Source organism: Dipodomys merriami, unplaced genomic scaffold, assembly GCF_024711535.1.
Source record: "Dipodomys merriami isolate MVZ:Mamm:240054 unplaced genomic scaffold, mDipMer1.0.p SCAF_2, whole genome shotgun sequence".
In the NCBI taxonomy this organism is placed as follows: Eukaryota; Metazoa; Chordata; class Mammalia; order Rodentia; family Heteromyidae; genus Dipodomys; species Dipodomys merriami.
This window is the reverse complement of record NW_027203381.1, coordinates 74,141,020-74,165,583: the sequence shown is the minus strand read 5'-3', so window position 1 is coordinate 74,165,583 and position 24,564 is coordinate 74,141,020. Positions and strand designations below refer to the sequence as shown.

The following is a 24,564-nucleotide window of genomic DNA, read 5'->3' as shown; positions in this document are numbered from 1 at the left end:
CCATAAGCCAGAAATATCCAATAGTGTCTTCCTCATTAAGCACCTGGCTGGCTCTCTGTTCTGTCTACATCACTGGTGAGTGGTGTGTCACTTGATTCTCTCGGCACCCATTTTGTTTGAACACTACAATTGGTCTTGTTTATGTGGTTCAGTACCGTATGCCATTGAGATTTAGAATTCTTCCCCTTTATTACTTAGTACAGAGGAATTCAGTTCCATTTGTTGTGATGAAATAGACATGATCCAGTCTTCACATCTCAGCCACGGATACAGATTCACTGTCTGAATGGATGTTTTATGGACTTACATACATATATTTTGATGCTTTTTTCCCCCCGAGAAATTTCACTGAAAGCATGCTTCAGAGAAGGACAAAATGAATAGAAGCTGATTTCTCTGTTTTGTTTGGCCCAGTGAACACCTGCAGAGCCCCTTAAAGGTGAATCATCTCCAATTCAGTAGAAGTGTCTGGGGAATTATGGTAGGAATTCAGCCACCAATATCATTGATATTTCTCTGCTGAACGAAAAGGTGAAACTTTTATAGCTGAACACTTTAATGCAGCCACAACACACATACTTTCATAACGCCAGAAGATTTAAGCATTACATTCTTGATTATAAATAGTGACAGCTATATTATTTGTGTTCCCTTTATGAAGAGTTAAAGGCCTGGATGGTGGGACTCTTAAAATGGTTATATAACTGTCTCATTATTTCTTTACTTTCATATATAGACTGGAAATGTGCAAAGAACTTTCTTGATTTTTTGTTTTTTGGATTCAAGTAAAACCTCCACATATCCATCTACCTCTGGAGATGTAGATGGGTTATCATTTCAATAATCTTTAGTGCATTCTGATTCTTAAGCTCACGGGTATGACATTTTAAAAGGCATTTGCTTTTGAATTTGGAGATTTATTTGTACTGGGAGCTAGTGAGTCTGAAATGTGGCTCAAGATTGGGGCAAAAGGCATTATCTTGGTAAGCTTTAATGATTAGACACCCTTCCTAAGATGTCTGTCACAGAGAGTGTATTCTGAAGTGCTTCGTGATTTGATGTAAATGGTGCCACTGAGCTTTGAAACCCTGTATGGATGTCTTTCCAAAAAAGTTCCTTAGTAAAACAGGATGTAAATCATGAGAATTTACTCAATTTCCTTTCAAGTCACTGTTTCCCATCTGTGCCACAATGGATTAATAAATCTATTTCATACAAAACTCCAGACAGCTCTAGCACATTATCTGAGGTGTGTTGACAAATCTGATCCTTTTTTGCTGGTTTGCTTGTTTTAAATGTGTGAGTCAATGAGAACCTAATTCAAATTCTGCACACCTCAAACTAGTAGCAGTGTGACCTCTAACTATTTATATTTATTTACACTCAGAATCACAAGGTCTGTTCCCACGCCTTCCTGTCCAGCCTGGGCCTCCATTTTAGGGGACCATCCCAAGAGATCTCATGAATCTTTTTACCTTCAGAGTTCTAAATCCTTTCATCATAATGACACCATTTTATTCTACTTTAGAACTCACTCCCAGTGTTACTCTTGGTCTTATGACCATTTGAAATAGTTCTGCCTCAGTAATTTCAAACATTAATCTGCTATTTTTTCCTTCCTTTCTCCCTCCCTTTCTCTCTCTCTCCTTCCTTTCCTTCCATCCATCCTTCCTCGCTTCCACCCTCTCCTTTCTTGCATTGTTCCTTCATTCCTTCCTGTCTTTAAGCTTTAACTTAAACTGAAATCCATCCAAAGGCACCAGCCTTGAGAGAAAAAGCTAAGGCATAGTGCCCAGATGCTGAGTTCAAGCCCCAGGACTAGCGCAGAAACAAACCTTAGAGTTGTTGTTAACTCTCACTTACTTCCCACATCTGTCCTGGAATCTTCGTTCTATCCTTGAAATCCGTCCAGCACCCAATTAGTTGTCCCCACCTCTGCTGCCACCACCTGATCAGAGTCTTACTTGCAGTGCCCTGGTAACCAGTCTGTCTCCCTGCATCTACCTTGGAACTTCTCTAAAGTCTGTTTCCAACACAGCAGCCTAAGTGGTCCATTAAACATAAATCATATCATCACTTCTCTGCTCAAAATCCAAATGGTTTCCATTTTCCAGAGGAAAAGCCAGCTTCCAGGGTCTTCAAACCTTCCACACTTGGTCCCCATTCTCCCTCTCTCTTACCTCCCACATTGCTTTGGACAGCTCCCTCCAGCCCCACAGCCCCCTGCTATTCATGTAACAGAAGGGGTATGTGTGTTCTTTCTCTCTCCCTCCCACCCCCCACCCCCCGAGTCCAAAGTGGTGTCCTCTCCACATGGATATTTCAGATCACATATCTATATGGCTCATTCCCTTTCTCCCTTCATGTCTAGTTCACTTGTTACTTTATCAATCAAGGCTATGATGACATCCTCTTTAAAACTGTGTCCCTTCAGAAGCAATGCTTCTGTGCCTCTGATCAGATAAAATAATATTTATCACAATGGAAATAAAACAACAACCACGTCCCTTCTCCAGCAAATACTTCTTATCTTCCTCTATTTTCTCCCTCCCCATCTGCTCATAATACTTGTTACCTTTCAGCATAATATAACATTTACATAGCTGTTATTATTGTTATTGTTTATTGTCTTTTCCTAATTAGGGTAGTCATAATGAACTCCTGATACTAGACCCATAGATGGACATGAAAGGCACTTGCTAAACACTTGAGGCATGAAGTATGGAGCTCTCCCATAGGTTTGCTGGACTGCACTTGCTCTTTGGCAGCCTATGACCTCCATTTCCCTGGCTCTTTTTGCATCTTCACTGTCTACTGCTTCCTTTCTCTCCATGCAGTTTCAAATCTCTGGCTCATTGTCTGAACACTTCTTTCAAGATTACTCAAACAAGCTAAGCACGGATGGCTCACACCTGTAATTCTAGCTATTCAGGAGGCTGAGATCTGAATATCTCAGTTTGAAGCCAGACCATGCAGAAAAGTCCATAAAACTCTTATCTACAATTAACCAGCAAAAAAGCCAGAAGTGGAGCTATGGCTCAAGCAGTAGAGCACCACCTTGAGCAAAAAACCTAAGGGACAGAGTCCAAGCCCTGAATATTCCATAATCATATTTTGAATAAATGAATGAACTCAGTGATACGAGAAGCCCATCCACTCGTTTGTCTTTCTTTGCTACCTTCACCTTGCCTTTTCCTTGCAACGTTCTTCTCTGTTAGGGAAGGATGGGAACGTGAAAGGTGAGCCAAGGGTCTGAAGTGACAGAGATCTTTGGAACTCCAAGGGAAGGGGGTCCTGAGTTGGCTCAATGCCAATGTACTAAGGCAAGAAGGGCACATTCTGGGCAATGGTATTGATATGGGGAGGGAACCTTGGGGTTGCTCCTAGAATGGCTTAGCACTCCCTGACACTGTTGAACACACACACACACACACACACACACACACACACACACACACACACACACACACACACACACACGACAGAGATAAATTCCTAGATTTGACCACCTGGCAAATCCACATGTTCCAAGCCCTCACCGACAAACCTTTCATGTTGTCTGAGTGAGCATCAGGCTTCCTTCTCAGCATGGTGTGGAAAGGAATCTCAAAATAAGTAAGATCCCAATAGGGTGTCCCTGAAGCTCTTTGCACTCTCAGTCTCTTTTTTTCTCAGAAAGTGCAGCATATGAGTTTTCATTCACATATCGCATGCAAATATATGTTCACTTGTCCCCAATTAGATCAGGCCATTGGAAAGATTCTTTTTCCATTGGCTGAATCCATTCCCTGAGGAGATGCTTTTGTCCAATATGTTTCTTACATTATGTGTTAAGGACCACTACATGACAGGTCCAGAGATATGACAACGGCTCTTGTCGAGCAATTGATGGATGAGACCTCATCTTCGTGACCACACAGATTTCCAACTCTCAGCGGACATCAGCATCAGATGTTAACCACATGCCCTGTTCTCATTGGCTTCAGAAAAACTTGCTGATTTTGGACTGATTTACTGCCTGCAGCTGGGCTGCCTAACTTCTTTTTAATCAATCTTGAAGCGAGTAAATGATGTTTTTCCATAAGCTAAAACACTCAGCACTAACTCTGGTCCTGGATACCTGCGTTCCTGGAGTCCTAAGTGCTTGTCTAGCTTTGTGTTAACATGTAGAGAATGTGCTCCCCAACCCACAATTCTGTCAGCTCAGACTTAGAGACGTTCACGCTGGAAGGACCTTGAAGATCAAAGAGCACAGGACAACTACATGGTTAGCTGTGCTTGGGCCTGATGACATCTAAGGACTCTTCCAGCTCCTCCCTTTTCCAGTCATTCCAGAGAAGGTTTCTTTCCCCTGACTGCTAACTTATTAATAAACCAGTCATATCCACTTTTGCCTTTCTTCCTTAGCCAGGAGCAACAGGCTGGCCCAGTTATCAGAGATGAGACAGAATTTACGACCCATTCAAGCAATTCATCAAATCAACCATCCAAATAAAATATTTAGCTATTTTAAGTACAAAAGAAAACTTGAGAAATACTCTGACCTCCAAATTCCTCTTCAGGCAATAACCTCAGTATCCCTACGCTTTGTGACATGCAGGGCCCGAAATGAGCATTCTGTATAATTCGAACAATCCCCGAAGGTGAGATTGTGAAGGACCTACGAAGGTAAAAGGGATGTGTGTGCCCTCAGCTTGTTAGGATATCACTTCCTTGGTTTTTAACCCTTTTCCTGCAAAGACAATTTTCTTATTCTTTTCCTTTTAAAATAGAATAAAATAGAAATGTAATATTAAAAGTTCTTTTGAACAACATCTATGCAAATGAAAATACATTTAGATTGACAGTGTACATATTTTAGAAGTCATGAATTCTGAAACAAAACAAAGGATTCTTAAGCTGAGTGTCAGTGGCTCACATCTATAATTCTAGCTACCAAAGAGACTAAGATCTGGAGGCAGAGAAGTTCTCAAGTCTCTTTTTCCAATTAACCAGTAAAATTCTGGCCTAGTGGCATGTATGGTTCAAGAGGTAGAGTACCAGTGGAGAGCATGATTGCTGAGACCAAGTCCTAGTACTGGCACACAGAAAAAAAATGTATCACTGTAACAACTTTTTTGTTGTTGTTGTTACTTAGTTTAGTTTTGTTCTGTTTTGGGTCAGGGTCTTGCTATGCAGACTTGATTGGCCTTGAACTCAAGATCTCTCTGTATCTGCCTCTTGAACACTGAGATTACAGGCATGCACCACCTTATGTAGTTCCTTGAAGTTGTGTGTATATGTCTGTTTGTGCAGGGGCTTGAACTCAGGACCTGGGTGCTGTTCCTGAACTCTTTTGTTCAAAGTGAGAACTTTAACATTTGAGTGACAGCTCACTTCTTGGGTTTTTTTTGTGTGTGTGATTAATTGAAGATAATTGTCTCACAGACTTTCCTGCCTGGGATGGCTTTAAACCTTCATCCTTGAATCTCAGCCTCCTGAGTATCTAAGACTACAGGTATGAGCCACCAGTGCCCAGCTTGGTTCCTTGAAGTTTTAAAGGCTGAAATTTGGAAATTTAGATACAAGTCCAAAATGCCTCTTACCTCATGAAAATGACTCAAGTAAGTTTAGGGGCTGTAGAGCAAAGACATACTGGTAAATTCAAGAGAAACTGAAGACTGGGAGAAAGGCAAACCTTCAGATGGTACCTTTACTGGAAAAAGCACTTGCATGGCACTACTTAGTATTATGACCACATTCCACATTGACTTAAAAAAATCAGTTTCCAAATGTATTATGTTTACATATCATCTTATTTGAAATATATTTCAAATGCACTTTTAAATGAGGGAGGTAGAGTAGCAGTAGAAACACACACACACACACACACACACACACACACACACAAATACTCCTTTCTTCTAGAACCCCAAGCTCAACTGTTATAATCTGGCATGGGCTGTAATTTATGAGGCAACTTAATTATTTCCCATCTTGCAGGAAAAGGCCTTGAGCAATTCCTGGCAGGAGATCTGTGCATTTCCAAAAATGGCTGAGCAAAGGCCCTGCTTTGAAGTAGGGTAGAAAGCACAAGCATGATTGGCTGTAGGAAGCGTCCAATCACAGGAGTCTGCTGCTGGAACAGAATTTTTACTATTCCTTCTAAGGTGAGGCCCACAGACCATTTCTCTGGTGCAGGAAAGACTCACTTGTCACACTGGGGAAGTTTCTTTTCCATCTTTTCTTCTCTTTCCCATCCCAGAGTTTGTTTGGGGACAGGAAAAGCATGGGCCTTGGTGTAATTTAGAAACGGAGAGGAATGTGGAACATGTATACTGTTGGAATTGTTTACTACTAGGCCAGAATCCAGGGATCCATGATTCTGGGGCTAGGTTGGCTCAGTTTTGTCCCTTTCCAGCTCCTTCTGGGAGCCTCTGAAAAGCAACATTGGTTTTAAGCCTTTTTCTCCTACTTCTGGTGGTGGAGCATTGTGTTAAGCAGTACTTGCTAACTTAACTTTCACCAGAAATCCTTATGCTTTCTTTTTTTTTCAAAATGGCTTTTCATTTGGAAATTGACACAAGAAATTGCAAAAAGAGTACAGAGAGTTTCTGTACCCTTGCTTAGCTTTCCTAGCAATACCTTACACAACCAGAATCCATGATCAAAACTAAAAAACTGACACTGTTGCAACACTATTATGTGAACTATAGTATCTATTTGACCTTAACTATATATACATAGAAAGAATATATGCATATACATTCTTTATGTATGTATTTGTGTGTGTGTTTTTGTGAAATTTACCACCAATATAAATTAGTGTTGTAAAGTCTGCTTCTGGCCATGCAGACACCTCCCTACCTCTTGGCTAAGTTTCCAACTAGTATCTGTGTTACCTAGGTAACTGGCACACCTGGAAGCTGTCACCTCCCCCTCCAGTTAGGTCACATCCTGGGCTGCCCCTGGTCACATGCCTCCCATCTGACCAAAGGAGGGTCCTAGGTCACATCCAAATCCAGTGTGGCCATACCTTTTTCCCATCTGGCCACACTCTTCCTGTCCCTGGCCTAGATAAGTCCCGGATGGGGAGGTGGGGTAGGAGTGGGGCAGCAGTTTAGTAAATAAACTTCTTTTCCTGCCTGAATGGTGTTCTCTTCATGGACTACCTAATGAAACCTACCTATTTAATATGCCTTACAAGTATAACTACCTTGGTGTTCAGGATCAGGAAACTGAAGTGTACACACACACACACACACACACACACACACCCTTCATAATACTCCCTGCAGCCCTAACTCCTGGAAACTCTTGATATGTCCTCCATCATTACAAATTATTGTGAGTGTTATGTAAATGGAGTCAGTATGTGTGAACCTTTGAGAGTGGCTTTAAAATTCATGGGTTCCTGAGATCCATGCATGGGTTCCTGAGATCCATGCAAGTTGTGCATGCAACAATACTTTGTTACATTGCTAGTGCTAGATAGTATTCCATTGGAGGATTTGATTCATTCATCTGCTGAATGACATTTAGATTATTCCTAGTTCCCACCACTTAGTATGACTACAGCATAACAGGCAAATGAATATTGTGTATTTACAGTGCATAACTTGACACTTTAATATATGTATATCATATAGAATGATTAAATCAAATTGATTAATTGGAATGTTAGGTCTGCCCCCCCCCCTTCACCTGCCTGAAACCAGTAATCACCTGACTGTCAATCACCTGACTGTTGAGTCAGCAAAGGGTCCCAGGCTCTGAGGTCACTTCCTTATACTCTGAGGTCATTTCCTGAATCATGCCTCTCTCAGACAGTGAGAGGTTCCTCAGATATCACTTCTGCATCCACTCTGGTCCCACCTCCTCCCTTTCCCCATATAATTCAGCTCAACACATCTCCCTTTTTCTTTTTCTCTTCTTCCTTCCCCTCTTTCTCCACATGCCTCCATCTTTTGCAGGTCCTCAGTTTGTTCTCCTCTTATAAACTCTTTTTCTGCCTGAACCATATGGTGGTTTCCTTTCTGGTTAACCTTATAATCACTAACACTTCATATACTTAACTTTTTTTTTTTTTTTTTTTACTTTAGGATAGGGCTCACTGTGTAGCCCAGTCTGGTCTAGAACTCAACATCCTCAGATGTCAGCTTTCTGAGTGCTGGGACTTCATGTATACCACTATGCTGGTCCTTCTTATTTATCTCCTCATCTCAAAATCTCATCTTTTCTCATTCCTTTTTTTTTTTTTTTTTTTTTTTTTGGTCAGTCGTGGGGCTTGAACTCTGGGTCTGGGCGCTGTCCCTCAGCTCTTCAGGTCAAGGTTAGCACCCTACCACTACAGCCACAGTGCCACTTCCGGCTTTTCTGCTTATGTGGTGCTGAGGAATTGAACCCAGGGTCTCATGCATGCAAGGCAAGCGCTCTACCACTGAGCCACCTTCCCAGCCCTCGTTCCCTTTTTATATTAAGGAACTTTAAGCAATTACTTGGATATCTTCAAGTGCAAAATCCATTACTAGCTATAGTCACAATAGCTCTGCAAATGTAATCATCCTAACAGAAATTTTACACCCTTTCACCAGGCTGACATCCTCCCATTTGTAGTCTCTATCTATGCCAATCCTATTATTGGTGTTAGTATTATGCTCACCTTTGGTCCTCAGCTCCACCCAGACCTGAGTCCCTCCCATCCCTGGAGTTCCTGACATACAGCTGGCCCCTGCCTCTCTCTGCCCAGACCCACCTGAACTCCCATCTACCTCACTTCCGACCCTACTACCTGGATGGTGATGGAGGCCATGTGCTCCCTCTTGGGGGAAATATGGCTCCTCTAATAAACCTTATAATAATCTTTCTCCTGTGCCTGCCTGCCTCTGTGTGGTCCCCTGGGATGGATGTGTGGGATCCTTCAATTGGCAATCCCATTCTTTGCTTTTATGCAGACAACTATTTTATTTTATTTTTGCTAGTCCTGGGGCTTGAATTCAGGGCCTGGCCACTCTCCCTGAACTTCTTTTGCTCAAGGCTAGCACTTTACCACTTGAGCCACAGTACCACTTTTGGCTTTTTCTGTTTATGTGGTACTGAGGAATTGAACCCAGGGCTTCATGTTGTGCTAGGCAAGCACTTTACTACTAAGCCCACCTTCCCAGACCTGCATACAACTATTTTAGATTCTATATGTAAGTCAGGACAATATACACTTTTTTGTTTATTTCCATTGATACAATGCCCTTTAGTTTCATCCACGTTGTTAAAACTGTTGGATCTCCTTTTTTAAAACACTAAGTAGCATTCCTTTGTATCCATGTACCAAATCTTTATACATTCACTCATTAGCACTTAAGTTGGTTCCATAGATTGACTATTATGAATAATTCCGTGGTGATGTGGGAATGCAGATGGTTCTTCAATATACTGATTTCACTTCCTTTAGCTATATAATGATCAATGAGATAGCTGGGTTGAAGAGAGTTCTATTTTAAACACTGTGTGTGCGTGCACATGCACGCACCAGTCCTGGGGCTTGAACTCAGGGCCTGCAAGTTGTACTTAACAGGCTTAAAAAGATGAAGTCTAAGAAGACAACTGTGGACTTACTGACCAGGCAGTCAGTCAGATTTAGAAAAATGGGTTAAAATGGGTTAAAGAATGCATTGAAAATGAGTAGTGGGGGTGCCTTGGGACAGCCATTTTGTTAAAGAAATTTGGTGGAGGGAAGGAGGAAAGGAAGCCAAAAGCTTCAGGGGGAGGCATGAGAAAGAGAAGAATTTCTTTTGGAAGCCTTCTAAGAGCCTCAAGAGGAACAGCAGTGGTTTTGCTTAGTTAATCTTTGTTTACATTGTCTGAGTTGAACTGTGCAAAACCCAGAAAACTATTTCATCAACTCGAACTGATCCATTCACCAGAGACAATGTGGAAATGGTAATTTTTCTCAATAAACTCAGAGGCAAGTAATTACTTTAGCTTTTTGTCTACTTTAGTCTATAAGTAATTACTTTAGTCTATTGTCCTTTGGTACCTGGGCATTCCCTATTAGCAGCGAAAGATATCACTAACCTTCCTCTTTTAACAGATGTTAAATAATCCCTTTATAGTTTTGGATTGTCATCAAAAGTGCTTCTTAAAGCTTCTGGTTTTTTCCTATTTTGAACCTAGCTTGACATTCTTTGTGAGCCCCATGTCCTCCTCTCAAGAGCCTTTCATATTTGTTAAAGAGAGGTCATTTTCCTTGAATGGTAATGATTATGACTGACATATTGTGTGTGTGTGTGTGTGTGTGTGTGTGTGTGTGTGTGTGTGTGTGTGTGTGTGTGTGTGTGTGTGTGTACTTGGATTCTTTTAAAAGTCTCAGTTGCTTTTTCTCTATGTGGCCAATAAAGTTTCTTAAAATAGTTTCTAATCTTCCCAGGGCGTTCCAAAACTTTCCTTTTAATTTATGCCTACCTAATACTCTATTTTTTATACTTTCCTTAGTGAACATTAAATAATGTTTTCTGAGCTTATAGATTTCATTAACATTCATTATAATTCTCATTCATGGTTATCTCAGAAAACCAAGCAATAGTTATTGACAAGCACCAAAACTAGGTCATTTTCTCTAGCTGTAGGTGATTTGAAATTTCCTGTTATAAGAATTATTCTACCAAAAGTCCTTATTCAATAGTTAACCTCTCTGCTCTTTGATCTGAAAACCATTTTATGGCTCACATGTGGGTCAAGTTTCCCACTTTTAAACACCTGGAATAATTTCTAAGTTTTCAAATTGCTAGCATTTCATATTAATAAAGTGAACTCTCCATTCGGTTTCTATCTGATGTGGTTCCCTGGTCTTGGTCATTTTCTTCAGGTTATATTCCTCCTTTCAGTATTTTTTGTAGTGCTGGTTTCTTGTTCATGAATTCCTTTAATTTTTCTTTATTATTAAACTTTTTAGTTTCTCCATAGAATGTGAATACTAGTTTCTCTGGATATACCAGTCTGGGCTGGCAGTTGTTGGTTTTCAGGGCTTGGATGGTATTTTTCCAGGCTCTTCTTGCATTGAGGGTTTGTATGGAGAGGTCCACAGTGATTCTAAATTTCTTCCCTTTGTAATATAGCTCCTTCTTTGATTTTATAGCATTTAAAACCAGTTCTTCACAATTCAGGTCCAGTGGCTTTACTACAATGTGTCTAGAAGTGTTTCTTCTAGGATACTGTCTTCTGTGTGTTCTGTATGCTTCTGTTATGTGGGTGAGGTTTTCTCTTTTGAGACTGGGGAAATTTTCTGTAATAATCTTATTGAATAAGTGTTTCATCCCTCTATTCTGGTATTCCTGTCCTTCATCGATCCCAGTTATAGGAAGATTATATTTCTTGGCATTGTCTGCCAGTAGTGAAGATTAAAATAAGTAATACTTAGAACAAATATGAAAGTTTCAATAAGCATCTAACAAGAAGAGATATTGTTATTGCTTTCATTGTTATTGCCACTGTATTATGGTGACATATTGGAAAAATTATCTGTAACAATGTACATAAATTTTTTAAAATTGCTAGCATGTCTACATTCACATCATCAGCTTTCACATCATCAGCTTGGCTGTCTAGTTTATAACAACAGTTCTCATCACAATCACCTGGATAGTTTTCTTTCTAATTGTTGCCTGGTTGTTACTCCTAGATATTCTGATTACTGCTCTCAGGCAACACCTGGATTTCAGGATTTTCTTTTTTAAAAAAAACTCCTTAGGAGATTTTTTTTTTTTTTTTTTTTTTTTTTTTGTCGGTCATGGGGTCTGAACTCTGGGCCTGGGCGCTGTCCCTCAGTTCTTCAGCTCAAGGCTAGTGCTCTACCACTTGAGCTACAACACTACTTCCAGCTTTTTCTGCTTATGTGGTGCTGAGGAATCGAACACAGGGCCTCATGCATGCAAGGCAAGCACTCTACCACTGAGCCACCTTCCCAGCCTTCCCTAGGAGATTTTGATACAAGTTTGAGAACCACTGATTTAAACATATTCCAAAGACAAGTCTATTTTAATTTTTTCCCCAAAAGACTGAATAGACATTTCTCCAGAGAAGACATAGAAATGGCCAGTTCAAAAAGACTCAATACCATTGCTAATCAAAGAAAGGTAAACAAAGCAAGGTACCACTGTATACATGGTACAGCTATTTTGATAGTTTTGACCTTACACAGTTACTATATGATTCCAGAATTCTTTTTTTTTTTTTTTTTTGTCAGTTGTAGGACCTGTACTCTGGGCCTGGGCGCTGTCCCTCAGCTCTTCAGCTCAAGACTAGCACTCTACCACTTGTGCCACAGCACCACTTCCAGCTTTTTCTGCTTATGTGATGCTGAGGAATCGAACCCAGGGCCTCATGCATGCAAAGCAAGCATTCTAACACTGATCCACCTTCCCAGCCCCAGAATTTTTTATAGTCAAGATAAAATATATGTTCACTCAAAATCTGTATATGGCCAGGTTCCAGTGGCTCATGCCTGTAATCCTAGCTATTCAAGGGGCTGAGATCTGAGGATCTCAGTTCAAAGCCAGTCCAAGCAGGAAAGTCCATGAGATGCTTATCTCCAATTAATCACAGAAAAAATAGGAAGTAGCATAGTGGCTCAATTGCTACCCTTGAGCAAAAGGAAGCACTTAGGCCCAGAGTTCAAGCCTTAGGAGCAGCAAAAAAAAAGAAAAAGAAAAAAAAAAAGAAAAAAATTAAAAAATCTGTATGTAAATGTTTAGAGTAGCACATTATTCATAATAAAAATCAAAATACCCTTTAACAAATGGAAAAACAAAATGTATGGTTTCTATACAATGGGATATTATGTAGCTATAGTCATAAAGTCCTGCTTAATGCCACACACAGATATGTCAGTATGCTAAGATTATGCTAAGTGAAAAAATCCAGTCGCAAAGAGCCTCATTTTGAATTATTTCATGTATGAAAGATGTCCAGAATAGGCAAATCCATAGGGACAGGACGAATGGGTGCCAGGATCTGGAGGGAGGGAGAGACAGCACAGTGATTCTTTTTGAGGTGTTGAAGATGTTCTGAATTAGTGATTTTCAAACCTTACAATTACTAATGATGTCTGCCCAACCCTGTAATTATACTAAAACCCACTGATATGCAAACTTTTGAAAGGCACATTTGATGGCATGTGAATACTATTTCAAGACAAGGAGAAGCTGTATTTCTCCTTTGTCTAAGACATGCTTACTCAGGGATATTTGAGAACAACTTCCTTTGCAGATAATATTTCTTTTTTCTTTTTGTCTATCTCCTACAAAACTAGGCCACCTCTCTCTTGTTAGGCTGAAAGCACAGGTTTTCAATGTGTCACAATGAAACATCTGGCATTAGGTACCTGTAGGATATGAGGGAAATAGTCTAGAGAAAACAAAAACTACCATGATAGGATTCCTATCCCATGAAGACACACCATTCTATAGCCTGCAGGGGGGGGGGGGAGGGGGAGGGGGAGAAGGATAGCAGTGAAGTGTGACAGCACTCTATGATGTCACAAACAGACCCTGAGTATGGCAGAATGAAATTCAACAATACTTGAAAGAGAAGATACCATTCAAAGGTTCAACTATTAGAGTTAAGATATGAAATAAAGTGCCAATCTGAAAAATCCATAGTAACTTAAGGATGATCATTATCCTCTAAGTGATGACACAAAAAATAGCATACAAATGGTTCTGCAATAGGTTTTTCAGGTGAAATCAGTTGCTAGACTATTAGATAATGGAGCTACCCATGAAGGCTGGCATGCGGAGGACTAACCTATCTCCTCATAGACAGAGACAAGAAAACAGTCAGAATTGAGGCATCAGTGATAGCCAAAGCCAGACACTGAAACCTTGAAAGTAAGAACAGGCTGCGGTGAATTATTATTATAACTGACCCCTCAAAAAGTCAGAGGAAGCTGGGTGCCAGTGGCGCATGTCTGTAATCCTAGTTATCCAGGAGGTTGTGAACTAAGGATCCCAGTTCAAAACTAGTCCAGGCAGGAAAGTCTGTGAGACTTGTATTCCCAATCAACCTCCAAAAAGCCAGAAATGGAGCTGTGGTTCAAATGGTAGAGCTCCAGCCTTATGCAAAAAAAAAAAAAAAAAAAAAAAGCCAAGCCCCTATACTGGCAAAAAAAAAAAAAAAAAACCCACAAGCAAACAACAACATCAAAATTGGTCAGGAAACATTCTGAGGAAGAGAAATACAGAGGGAACAAAAGAGCAGCCAGTGAAGGAGTCTCACAGTCTGCCAGGCAGAAAAATCTCGGTCAGGAAGGGGAGGGGCTACACAGGCTCAGGCTGTGATTGATGTCTACACCTGAACATTCAGGGCAGGCAACCCGAGCCACTGAAATGGAATGAACAGACTTGGAACAGGCACTGGCCACGCCCCTTTAGCTCTGCCTTGGGATAGTGCGCACCAATCCTGGAGGGACTGGGGTCTGGGGAATGAAAACAGACAAAAGACCAGACTCAGGAAGCAAGGGATTTCAGGCTGATTCTCAATATCCAAAGGGCTGTGCCTGAATTGATGTCCATCCAGGCTGCTGTCAATAGCACCATGGCTGATTTGCTGAGACTGCAGAAGTAACTACATAGTGGGGCCCACAAAGGGGTAGTTAAGGTCTGAAGGTTGGAGTGGGGCCTGCTATAAAAAAGTGGATTTAGCATTTAATAAACATAGATTACTAATTCTCTAGTGCCCAGAGTCAATGGATGATCTGGTGCTGGGGATGGACTAAGCTGTTAATTGAGAGAAGGGAGCCCACAGATGCCAAAGAAGGATCTAGAAATGAGAAAACAATTGGTTCTCTACAGTCCTGGGCTGGATGGCTGCAACGCTGATGTCAAAATTCTCAGGATGGGAAATCATTGTTTAGATGTTACAGAAACAACGCCACCCATTTCTTTTCCTTTTCTTTTTTTTCCTCTCCTCGTTCTTTAAAAAAAAAAATCAGAGTACAGAGGTATAGAATGAAAAAAAAAGCCATTTTCCTAGAAAACTATTACAAATAAGCCCCTCTAATTTGCCAGCTCTTTTGTGCTGAAACGGGTTTCCTAGCAAACAAAACAGACCAATAAATCTATCAGGGGCAGAAAGGCAGTGGGGGACAGCAGCCGCCACGCCATCCAGGAGTGACAATGATTAATTCCTACATCTGCTCAGTCAGATAGAAACAAAGGTCACTGTGCATAGATTAGCATGGTGATCAACCCCACCCCCACTCCACACACACAAATGCACACATGCGCACACGCACACCCTCATCATGCATCATTGACAATGGCAAAATTCAAAATGCCTGGGAAAAAAAAAAAAGCTTACTATCTGATCAAAAGCCAGCTAGCTCCTCAGTAGGGTAAGGCGGGAAGAGGTCTACTCAGGCATGATGAATGTCAGATTACTGTCTAATCTTGTTAGCATCTAAATGGACTGGATTTTGGGTGTGTGGCTACATTTATGAAGCAAAAAGAACAGGAAATTTAAGACTAAATCCTGATGGAGTAATTTGATCAAAGGAAGAAATGCTATTATGGTGAAGCTGTTAAACACGTGTAAATATCTGGGGGTATTAGCTGGCTGGAGTAGCCATAAGAAAATCCTACAGACATGGTGGATTCAACAACAAAAATATATTTTCTCACAGTTCAGGAGACTAGAAGGCCACGATCAAGATCAGGATTGGGTCAGGGTTGGTTTCTGGGGAAGGATCCCTTCCGGGCCTGTGCACAGCTGTCCTCTGGCTGTGTTCATAGGCCTCTTCTCTGAGCATTCCCACAGAGACCTCTGCTTCTCTTTTATTCCAAGGACACCAGCCCCATGGAATCAGGGCCCTACCCCACTTTTCTCAGTTAACCTACCCAAACGATCTCCATACTAGGGGTGAGAGCTTAGATTTAGGAATTTGGGGGCAAATAAATTCTGTGTACAGCATTCACAAAGGTAAAGAAGAGTTTGGAAGTAGATTCTTTGTCCTTAAGTTCACTAGTCCACTACCTGTTCCTGACTCATATCATTAATAGATCCTTGACAGGAGCAGCAGCAGCAGCAGCATGATGACACATGCCTGTATCTCGGCAGAGGCAGAAGGATCCAAAAATAGACGTCAGCCCAGGAAGAAGAGAGCAAGACCCTATCACAAAAATGAAATAAAACCAAAACGTCTGGAGACATAGCTCAAGTGGCAGAGCATCTGTCTTAGATTCAGCCCTCAATTAAAGGAGTAAATAATCACAGGCTAGGAAAAGGCATTTTTAAATACACAAATTGTAAATATGTAGTGCCGTGAATTATCACAAGGAGAAATTCTATGTGACTATAACAAAAGTAAAACAACCACAACAACAAACATCACAATCCAGGGAAGGGATGTTGCACACTTTCCATGTAAATATACGAATTTTTTAAATCAAGTTATAAAGATTTCTTTGGGTGCTCTCACAAGGTGCAAAGGAATTATTGCCAAAGGCAAAACACAGTGTGGTGGGGTTTTTTTTCTTTCTTTTTTTTTAAAGCAAGGTCTCATTATATACCCCAGGCTTGTCTTGAATTCTTTTTTTCTTCTTTTTTCTTCAGTGCTAAGGTTTGAACTCAGGGCAATACGCTGGCAGGCAGTCACTCTATTGCTGAGCACCACCTCTAGCCCTGACTCTGCTGGGGTTTTGGGATAAAGTTTCATGGAAGGGGTCTTACAAACTTTTCTGCCCAGAGTTGCTCTGAACCTTCAATCCTCCTAATCTTAGCTTCCCAAGAAGCTAGGATTACAAGCATGAGCCACTGCTCTTGAACTTACTTTTTCCTTCCTTCCTTCCTTTCTTCCTTCCTTCCTTCCTTCCTTCCTTCCTTCCTTCCTTCCTTCCTTCCTTCCTTCCTTCCTTCCTTCCTTCTTTCCTTCCTTCCTTCCTCCATCCTCTCTCTCTCTCTCTTTTGCCAGTCCTGGGGCTTGAACTCAGGGCCTGGGCACTGTCCTTGAGCTTCATTTTTGCTCAAGGCTAGCATTGTACCAGTTGAGCCACAGCACCACTTCCAGCTGTTTCTGTGTATGTGGTACTGAGGAATGGAACCCAGGGCTTCAAGCATGCTAGGCAAGCAACTCTACCATTAACATACATTCACAGCTCTCCCTGCCTTCCTTCCTCCCTCCCTCCTCTCTTCTTTCCTTCCTTCCTTCCTCCCTCCCTCTTTCCCTCCCTCTGTCCTTGCTTCTTTCCTTCCTTTTTTCTTTCTTTCTTTCCTTTCTTTTTCTTTTCTTTTTTGCTGGTACTAAGGCTTGAACTCAGGGGCTCTTATTCTTACTTGGCTTTTTAAAACATTTTTATTGTTATTATAAAGGTGATGTACAGGGGGTTACAGTTATGTGAGTCAGGTAAGAGTATATTTCTTTTTGGACAATGTCATCCCTTCTCTCACTTGGATTTTCTATTCACAGCTGACAGTACCACTTTCAGCTTTTTTACAGGTTAATAGGAGGTGGTAAGAGCCTTGTGAATTTGTCTGACCTGGCTCCAAACCTCAGTTCTTAGATCTCAGCCTCCTAAGTAACTAACTGATTACTTCTCAGTAACTAACTGATCCTTCTGCCCCAGTCTCCAAAGGGCTGGGATTACAGGAGTGTCCCACTTCACCTAGCTAGTTGCACCTATCTGTAACAACAGGAACATAAATGAGTGTGTGACCACTTCCTTTAGGGCTCATATTCTTGTAGCCTTATCTGCAAATGGACAATAGAGCCTGAGCACTGAGTTCAAACTATTTCTTTTCATTATTCCTGACCACCTCACTAACTTCTGCCAATTGGCCCATAGCCAGTACCCAAGAAATTCATCCCTGTTCCAAGTGCTGGATCTTTTCACCTTACTTTTGTGTTACATCTCTTTCCCTGCCCCATTCCTGCATGCCAATGGTTTCGAACCTCATGATCTACCACCCGTTCTTAACTCTCTGATCCCCTGGACCCAATGACTGATACCACTGTTTACCATCTATGAATGAAGGGAAAGGCCTTCCAGATTCTGTTCCTGGCCAGTCTGCCTCATCCAGCCTGTGACACTGCAACACCATCTCCCAGTTGGACTAGATGGTTGGTATTTATTCTAGGATTGAAAGGCTCCCCTTCTTCCCTTTTGGTCAGTAACCATCAAACCAGAATAGTACACAGTAATGTGCAAGTTATCCCCTGTCCCCCAAAAGATCAGTCCTGCTCTCTTTTCTCTGCAGTCACCTTGCTTTTTGCCCAATCAAACCACAAAGAGGATGGACCTGGAGCAATCAATACAAAGGGAGCATAGCTCTTATCCCTGCAGCAAGCCATTAGTTTTAGTAAAGGTATTTATTAAAACTGGAAAGCACTTTTTTTCTACTTGCCCGTGTTTTTCCACTCAGGAGATGCATCTCAGAAATCCTTAAATCACATTTTTGCACAGGATCTTGAGCACATAAGCATTCAGGTCAGTAAATATTTACTATTCACACTGATATCTACACCTCACTCAGATGATAATATGAGGCTTTCACAGAAATGGAAAGAAGAAAGAACACAGGAGCCTGCCCCTTCTCAAATGCCTGGATAGCTTGAGAACTTTTCTAATCATGAACAATTGTGTGGACCTAGAGAGTCAGAGAGCTTCTGAGAAAAAGACCACAATAGCTTGCTTGAAAGCTCCCACACACAATATATTGGTGTTTCTGAAAGCAGACAGGCAAACAGCAGGCTGCAGGGCACAAACATCCATTCCTTGTCACCTGCGCTTCTCCACAAGGCAGAGTCAACATGGCAGAACAGAGTGGGCAGGAACGAGAGGGGTCCAAGATGGAAACCACGTGGTTTTGTAACTTAATATCAGACCTGACATGTCATTAATAAGCCAGTCCAGTGAGACCAAACTCAAGATTTCACATAAGTCTGGATATGGAAATCACTGGAGAACATTTTGGAGGCTGCTTACATAGTTGTTCATAAAATGACCTCATTATCCTTTTCTTACCTATAGACTCCATAGTTACTTCATATCTCCCATCCCTTTTATGGGTAATTGTATCTTCTCTTTATTTCTTTCTGCTCTGTTCGGTGAGAGGTTGGTCAATGCTATTAAGCCTCATAAAGAGTTTTGGGCTTCACCAATTTTTTTCTATTGTTTCTTTGTTCGGTTTCAATTTTATGAATTTCTGCTGATGCTTATAATTTCCTTTCTTCTCTTACTTTAGGATCAATTATCTCCTTTTGTATGGTAGAGTATGAGGTCATTGATTTGAGACTTTTTTTTCTTTCCTCATATGGAGATTTGCGCTCTAAATTTCCCCCTTACTTAAAAAATATAAACGCATCCAACAAATTTTGATACGTTGCATTTTCATTTTTATTCAGTCCTACTTTCTAATTTCCCTTTTGGGTTTTTTTTCCACCATGGGTTATATTAAGTTTTCTGTTTGGCTTCTGAATATTTTAGGATTTTCCAGAGATACTGCTGTTACTGGTTTCTAATTTAATTCCACTGTGTTCAGAGGACATACTTCAAATAACTTGAATTCCTTTCTTTTTTTTTCAATTTTAGCAAGAATTTATTTTAGTATAACAGAATAAAGTAGAGAGAAATAGGGGAGAAAAAAAAGGAGACACATTTCTTGCTCCCCATGCAGTAAAGAGTCAATTTTTTTTAATTCAATGAAACTTTTTCTATCAGAATATTATCTGTCTTGGTAAATGTCCCATGTGTATTTGAATAAGATGTATTGTCTGCTCTTGTTGGGTGCCAATTAGGTGAAGCTGGTCAATACTCAAGTTTCCTCTATCTTGAGTGATTTTCTATTGAAGCCTACATTTCACAATAATTATCAACAACACAGTGTCTGCATCTGAACTTAAATATGATTGCATTAGTATAATAATTATTATTTTTTGTCAATAGTGAGGCTTGAATTCCAGGCCTGGGTACTGTCCCTGAACTTTTTTGCACTCTACCACTTTGAGCTACAGTGCCACTTCTGATTATCTGGTGGTTAAGTGGAGATAGTCTCATGGTCTTTCCTGCCAGGATTGGCTTTGAAATGCAATCCTCAGATCTCAGCCTCTTGAATAGCTAAGATGACAGGCACGAGCCACCAACACCCAGCTTACATTATTTTTATTTATTAAAATAATTTTCTTCTTTTGGCATGTACAGGTATTTTCTCTCTCCTCGCTCTTCTCTTAATTCCTCCTTCTCTCTCTTCTTTCTGCTTTCTCTAATACTAGACACCACAGAACCGACATGAAATGAAGCATCTGATTGTAATGCTGCTCCTTTGAAAAATTTTATTGTTCAATAAAGTACCTTTGAAAATGGGTTATTTCAGCTTTCCTGTCTGACCTTGTAAGCTACTTCACTGTAAAATGTATTTTTATTCACAGTGCCTCCTAGCAGTTTATTTTTTTATGCCAAGTCACGCTCTTACTGCAAACAAGACAGGCAGAAAAATCTTTAGTAGAATGAAAGAAATATAGCTGTTGGGCTGGGAAGGTGGCTCAGTGGTAGAGTGCTTGCCTTGCATGCATGAGGCCCTGGGTTCGATTCCTCAGTACCACATAAGCAAAAAGCTGGAAGTGGCGCTGTGGCTCAAGTGGTAGAGCGCTAGCCTTGAGCTGAAGAACTGAGGGACAGTGCCCAGGCCCAGAGTTCAGGCCCCACAACCAGACCCCCCCCCAAAAAAAGAAATATAGATGTTAATACTATCATGCTGTTCACAGGTGTTTTTTGTCTTAATGTGATTTATAGATGCTTAGTAAACCCTGTATTCTGCAAAGCTGTATATAAAATTAAAAGGTTAAAAGAAAGATACAATGGACACTATGACTTAAAACATATTTATGTTTGTACCAAGGGTATTAATAAAAATAATTGTCATTCCTATTAAAATACTGGCACCAAGTAAATGTCTACTACCATTTGTTCCCAAGATCACAGCGTATTTCCATAGCCTGGTAGATAGCAATTGTCACTAGTTAGGCTGGACAGCAGTGGCTCATACCTGTAATCCTAGCTACTCAAGAGGCTGAGATCTGAGGAGTAGAGTTCAACCCTAAATCATGCAGGAAAGTCTGTGAGACACTTATTTCCAACTAACCAGCCAAAAGCCAGAAGTGGAGGTATAGCTCAAGTGGCAGAGTGCCAGCCTTGAGTGAGAAAGTTAACAAAGTCCTTGAGTTCAAGCCTCCTCCAGTACTGGCATGCACACATGCATGTGTACAAGTGTGCGCATGCACACACACATAATACTCTCTGGATATTTCCTCAACAATCAGTTAAAGTCTTTAAACATAAGGCAGCTATCTCCTCTGCTTCTTCATCTGCTCCTACAGCTTCGTGGAGAGGGCCAGCATGGCTCCTGAGGCTGCTCATCCTGCCACTACTTGCACTAGAAAAGGCACATCCAGAGGAGTAGTTTAAAACTTCCTGTCTGACTGGAAAAAGCTTTCCTGGGATGCTTGGAGCTAAGGGGCTGCAGCAGGAAGAGGCTTACATGTAAAATAACAACTTCCTTTTCTTATTAGTCAATCAGGAATTAGCTTGTGCTATAGAGATGTGTGGAAACGCGGTACTTGTTGCTTCTCTCACTTGATTGTACATGATTTTCCTAGTATTGTCTCGGCAGCAGCCACCATAGGGATTTGAGTATTTTCCTCCCAGGATCGCCCAACTCATATTTAGTGAGCACTTGTGCTGTTCCAGAATGTGTTCTGAGTGCCAGAGACCCAGCAGTGTGCCTGACACACCACGTCCCTGTGGTCACAGACTGCATATTGTGTTAGAGGATACTGACATAAACGAATAATTGAATAAATGAGGTAATGTCTCACTGTAAAGAGAATTAATCGGGACAGTGGGATGTGGCCTCTGGAGAGAGAAGGTGCATCAGAGATAGCTTTTCTAAAGAGGTCACACTACTGGAATTGAGATGTGGAAGAGAAAGAAGCAGTCATGGGAAGATCTGAGGAACTGTCAAGAAGGTCATGCAGAGGAACAGTAAGCAGGCAACAGCCCAAAGGCCTTGTGATGGGGAAGAGCCAGTGTCTTTGAGGAACAGAATGAACTGTGTCCTGGGCCACCTTGAGAATGTCCTCAGGTCTAACACCACGTGTCACAGCCGTACTGAGGTTGATCTAGTCACACCAACAAGCCATGCAGTCTAGCAGCTCCCTGTCCTCAATGCCTGAAGTGGTAAGTATACCCCCAAATGCCTGCTGGTCAAGGACAACCAGCCTACCCTCATCAGAATGCCATATCCACAGGCAATGGAGCACAGCTGCTTGCTCACTGAGTGAGGCTTCATGAGCTTAGCCTTTGGGAGAATGGCTGAATTTTGATGGTGGGCTCCAGCCAGATGTCAACAGAGGGGGGGCGGCTGGGAAAGAAAGGAATATGGGTGGTGGTACAGGGATGCATGCAAGAGATGGGCTGGAATGGATCCTCATGGAAGGGGATGATGGCAGCAAAGGCAACATTCTGCAAGTCCCTTCAGAAATGCCACCATTTTGCATCATGGCTGGAAGGCACAAGTTTAGACCTTGATGGGTCAGTAACCTCCAAGCCCACCAGAACCATGTAGCAGAATAATTCATCAGGCAATAAAGTTGCGGTTCTGTTTTGTTTTGCTTTTACAGTCCCAGGGTTTGCATTCAAGGCCTCACACTTGCTAAGCAGGTGCGCTACTGCTAAGCAATGCTTCTAGACTTTTTTGGACTGCTTACTTATGAGATACAATCTTGCAGCATATGCCTGGACTGAAATCATGCAATTTTTCACTTCCCACCATGTCTGGGACGAAAAGCACACACCACTATTCCCAGCTACTTCTGTTAATATGGCCTCTTCTGAACTTTTCTGCCTGAGCTAGTTTAGAACAGCAACCTTCCCAATCTCAGCCTCCCACTTAGCAACAGTGACAGGTGTATATCATGGTGCTCAGCTATTAGCTGAAAAGGAGTCTCACATATTCAGTCTCACATATTCGCCCAGGCTGGCCTCAAACCATGATCCTCCCAATCTCAGCCTCTGGAGTAGGTAGGATTACAGGCATGAATCACTGGAAATTAGGGACACTGCACTATTTGCAGAAACCTTAATCTATTTAAGACTGTCTAGACTATTCTGACCATAAAATCTGATGCTGGTTTGAACATTTTCTCTGCATAGTCTCTGCTTTTTTTTGTCAGTTGTGGGACTTGAACTCAGGACTTGGGCACTGTCCCTGAGCCTCTTTGTGGTCAAGGCACTTGAGCCACAGTACCACTTCTGGTTTTTGAGTGGTTAATTGAGATAAGAGTCTCACTGGGACTTTTCTTCCCAGGCTGGCTTTGAACTGTGATCCTCAGATCTCAGACTCCTGAGTAGCCAGGATTATAAGAGTGAGCCACCAGTGCCTGGCCATAATCTCTGTTTTTAACACAAATACTGCATCTATTCTCCTTTATGGATCAAGACTCTGTCTTTCATGGGTACTCATGAAATAGTTAGCTCAATACTGAGCTGAGATTTCTCTAGAGCGACTACACTGCAAGGTGCTTCAGGGGGGCTGTGTCACGTGGCACAAGACCACAATGGGAGCCAGGTTTTGTGAAACCAGCAAGACACCTGTGGTACCTCCATGGGACTCTTGGCTACAGGAGATGAGAATCTGGGACAGGGCTTACCGGTTTCTCCTGCAGCGAATTGTGAAGGCAAAAAAGAAGAGTATCAGAAGCAATCCACAGCTGAGGAGAGTCCACACAATAGCCAGGAGGGCAGGAGATAAGGATATGCTTGGACCACTGGGCTGGGAAGAGGTCTGAGGACAGAATAAGGAGAAGCTGTTAGGAATGAAGGGTCTCCTGTGGACAGCATAAAGCTGGAAGTACTAGTCCTGCATGGGGAGTTCTTCCTCTCCCTCCATTCCCACCATCACCACCACTACCACCACCATCATGACCACTACTATCACCATTACCTCCATCACCACCATCATCGCCATCCCCACCACCACTACAACCAGGATCTGCTCCATGACTGCTCACTTACAACTGTTGTCCTGCAGAGATCATGGATGGGTCTCCGATCCAGTTCCTGGCCAGGAAAACTGTCGCAAAATTCAGAGCAGTTTATTTCAGACTCCATGTCCCCACATAACCTGTTTGGTGCACATTTATTCACAGCCTTTGCTTTCCACTGGTATGGATGCAGACCTTTGACAGAAACCCAGCAGCAACCCTGATCTTTTCTTCAGAGCCCTCATTGTAGAGCTGGCTTCTGGCTCAGAAACCAGACTACACAACCAGTTGAGGCAGAAGGGAAGGGTTAGTTCATTAGGCTTCTTCATCAGAATCACTCCAACATCAGACATTCTTCATCTGAGATCCTGTTGCCAGCTGTACCGTGTGATCCAGAGTGGGCATCTAAGGAACAATTCATTCCGCACAGCGATGATTCTGGCTCACCACTGGAGGGCAGTCACGGCTCCAAACACTCCCACACCAAGTCCTAAAGGAAGGAAAGCAATTAGACCTTGGTAACAAGTTATATGCGTTTTAGCTACATGTCAGCTGAGGTT

At 41.7% G+C, this 24,564-nt stretch overlaps 1 protein-coding gene across 1 annotated transcript in view; it reads right to left on the bottom strand.

Annotated features, from left to right (window-relative positions):
* Nucleotides 1–24,131, bottom strand: part of Gpr156 (G protein-coupled receptor 156) — a 54,602-nt gene extending 30,471 nt beyond the window's left edge. Inside the window, exons 1-2 of the mRNA XM_070028716.1 lie at nucleotides 24,036–24,131; nucleotides 23,672–23,805 (exon numbers count right to left, since the gene is read on the bottom strand). Of these exons, the coding sequence (XP_069884817.1) occupies nucleotides 23,672–23,805; nucleotides 24,036–24,131 (230 nt within the window). The remainder of the gene's footprint in view (nucleotides 1–23,671; nucleotides 23,806–24,035) is intronic.
* Nucleotides 24,132–24,564: the final 433 nt, after the last annotated feature.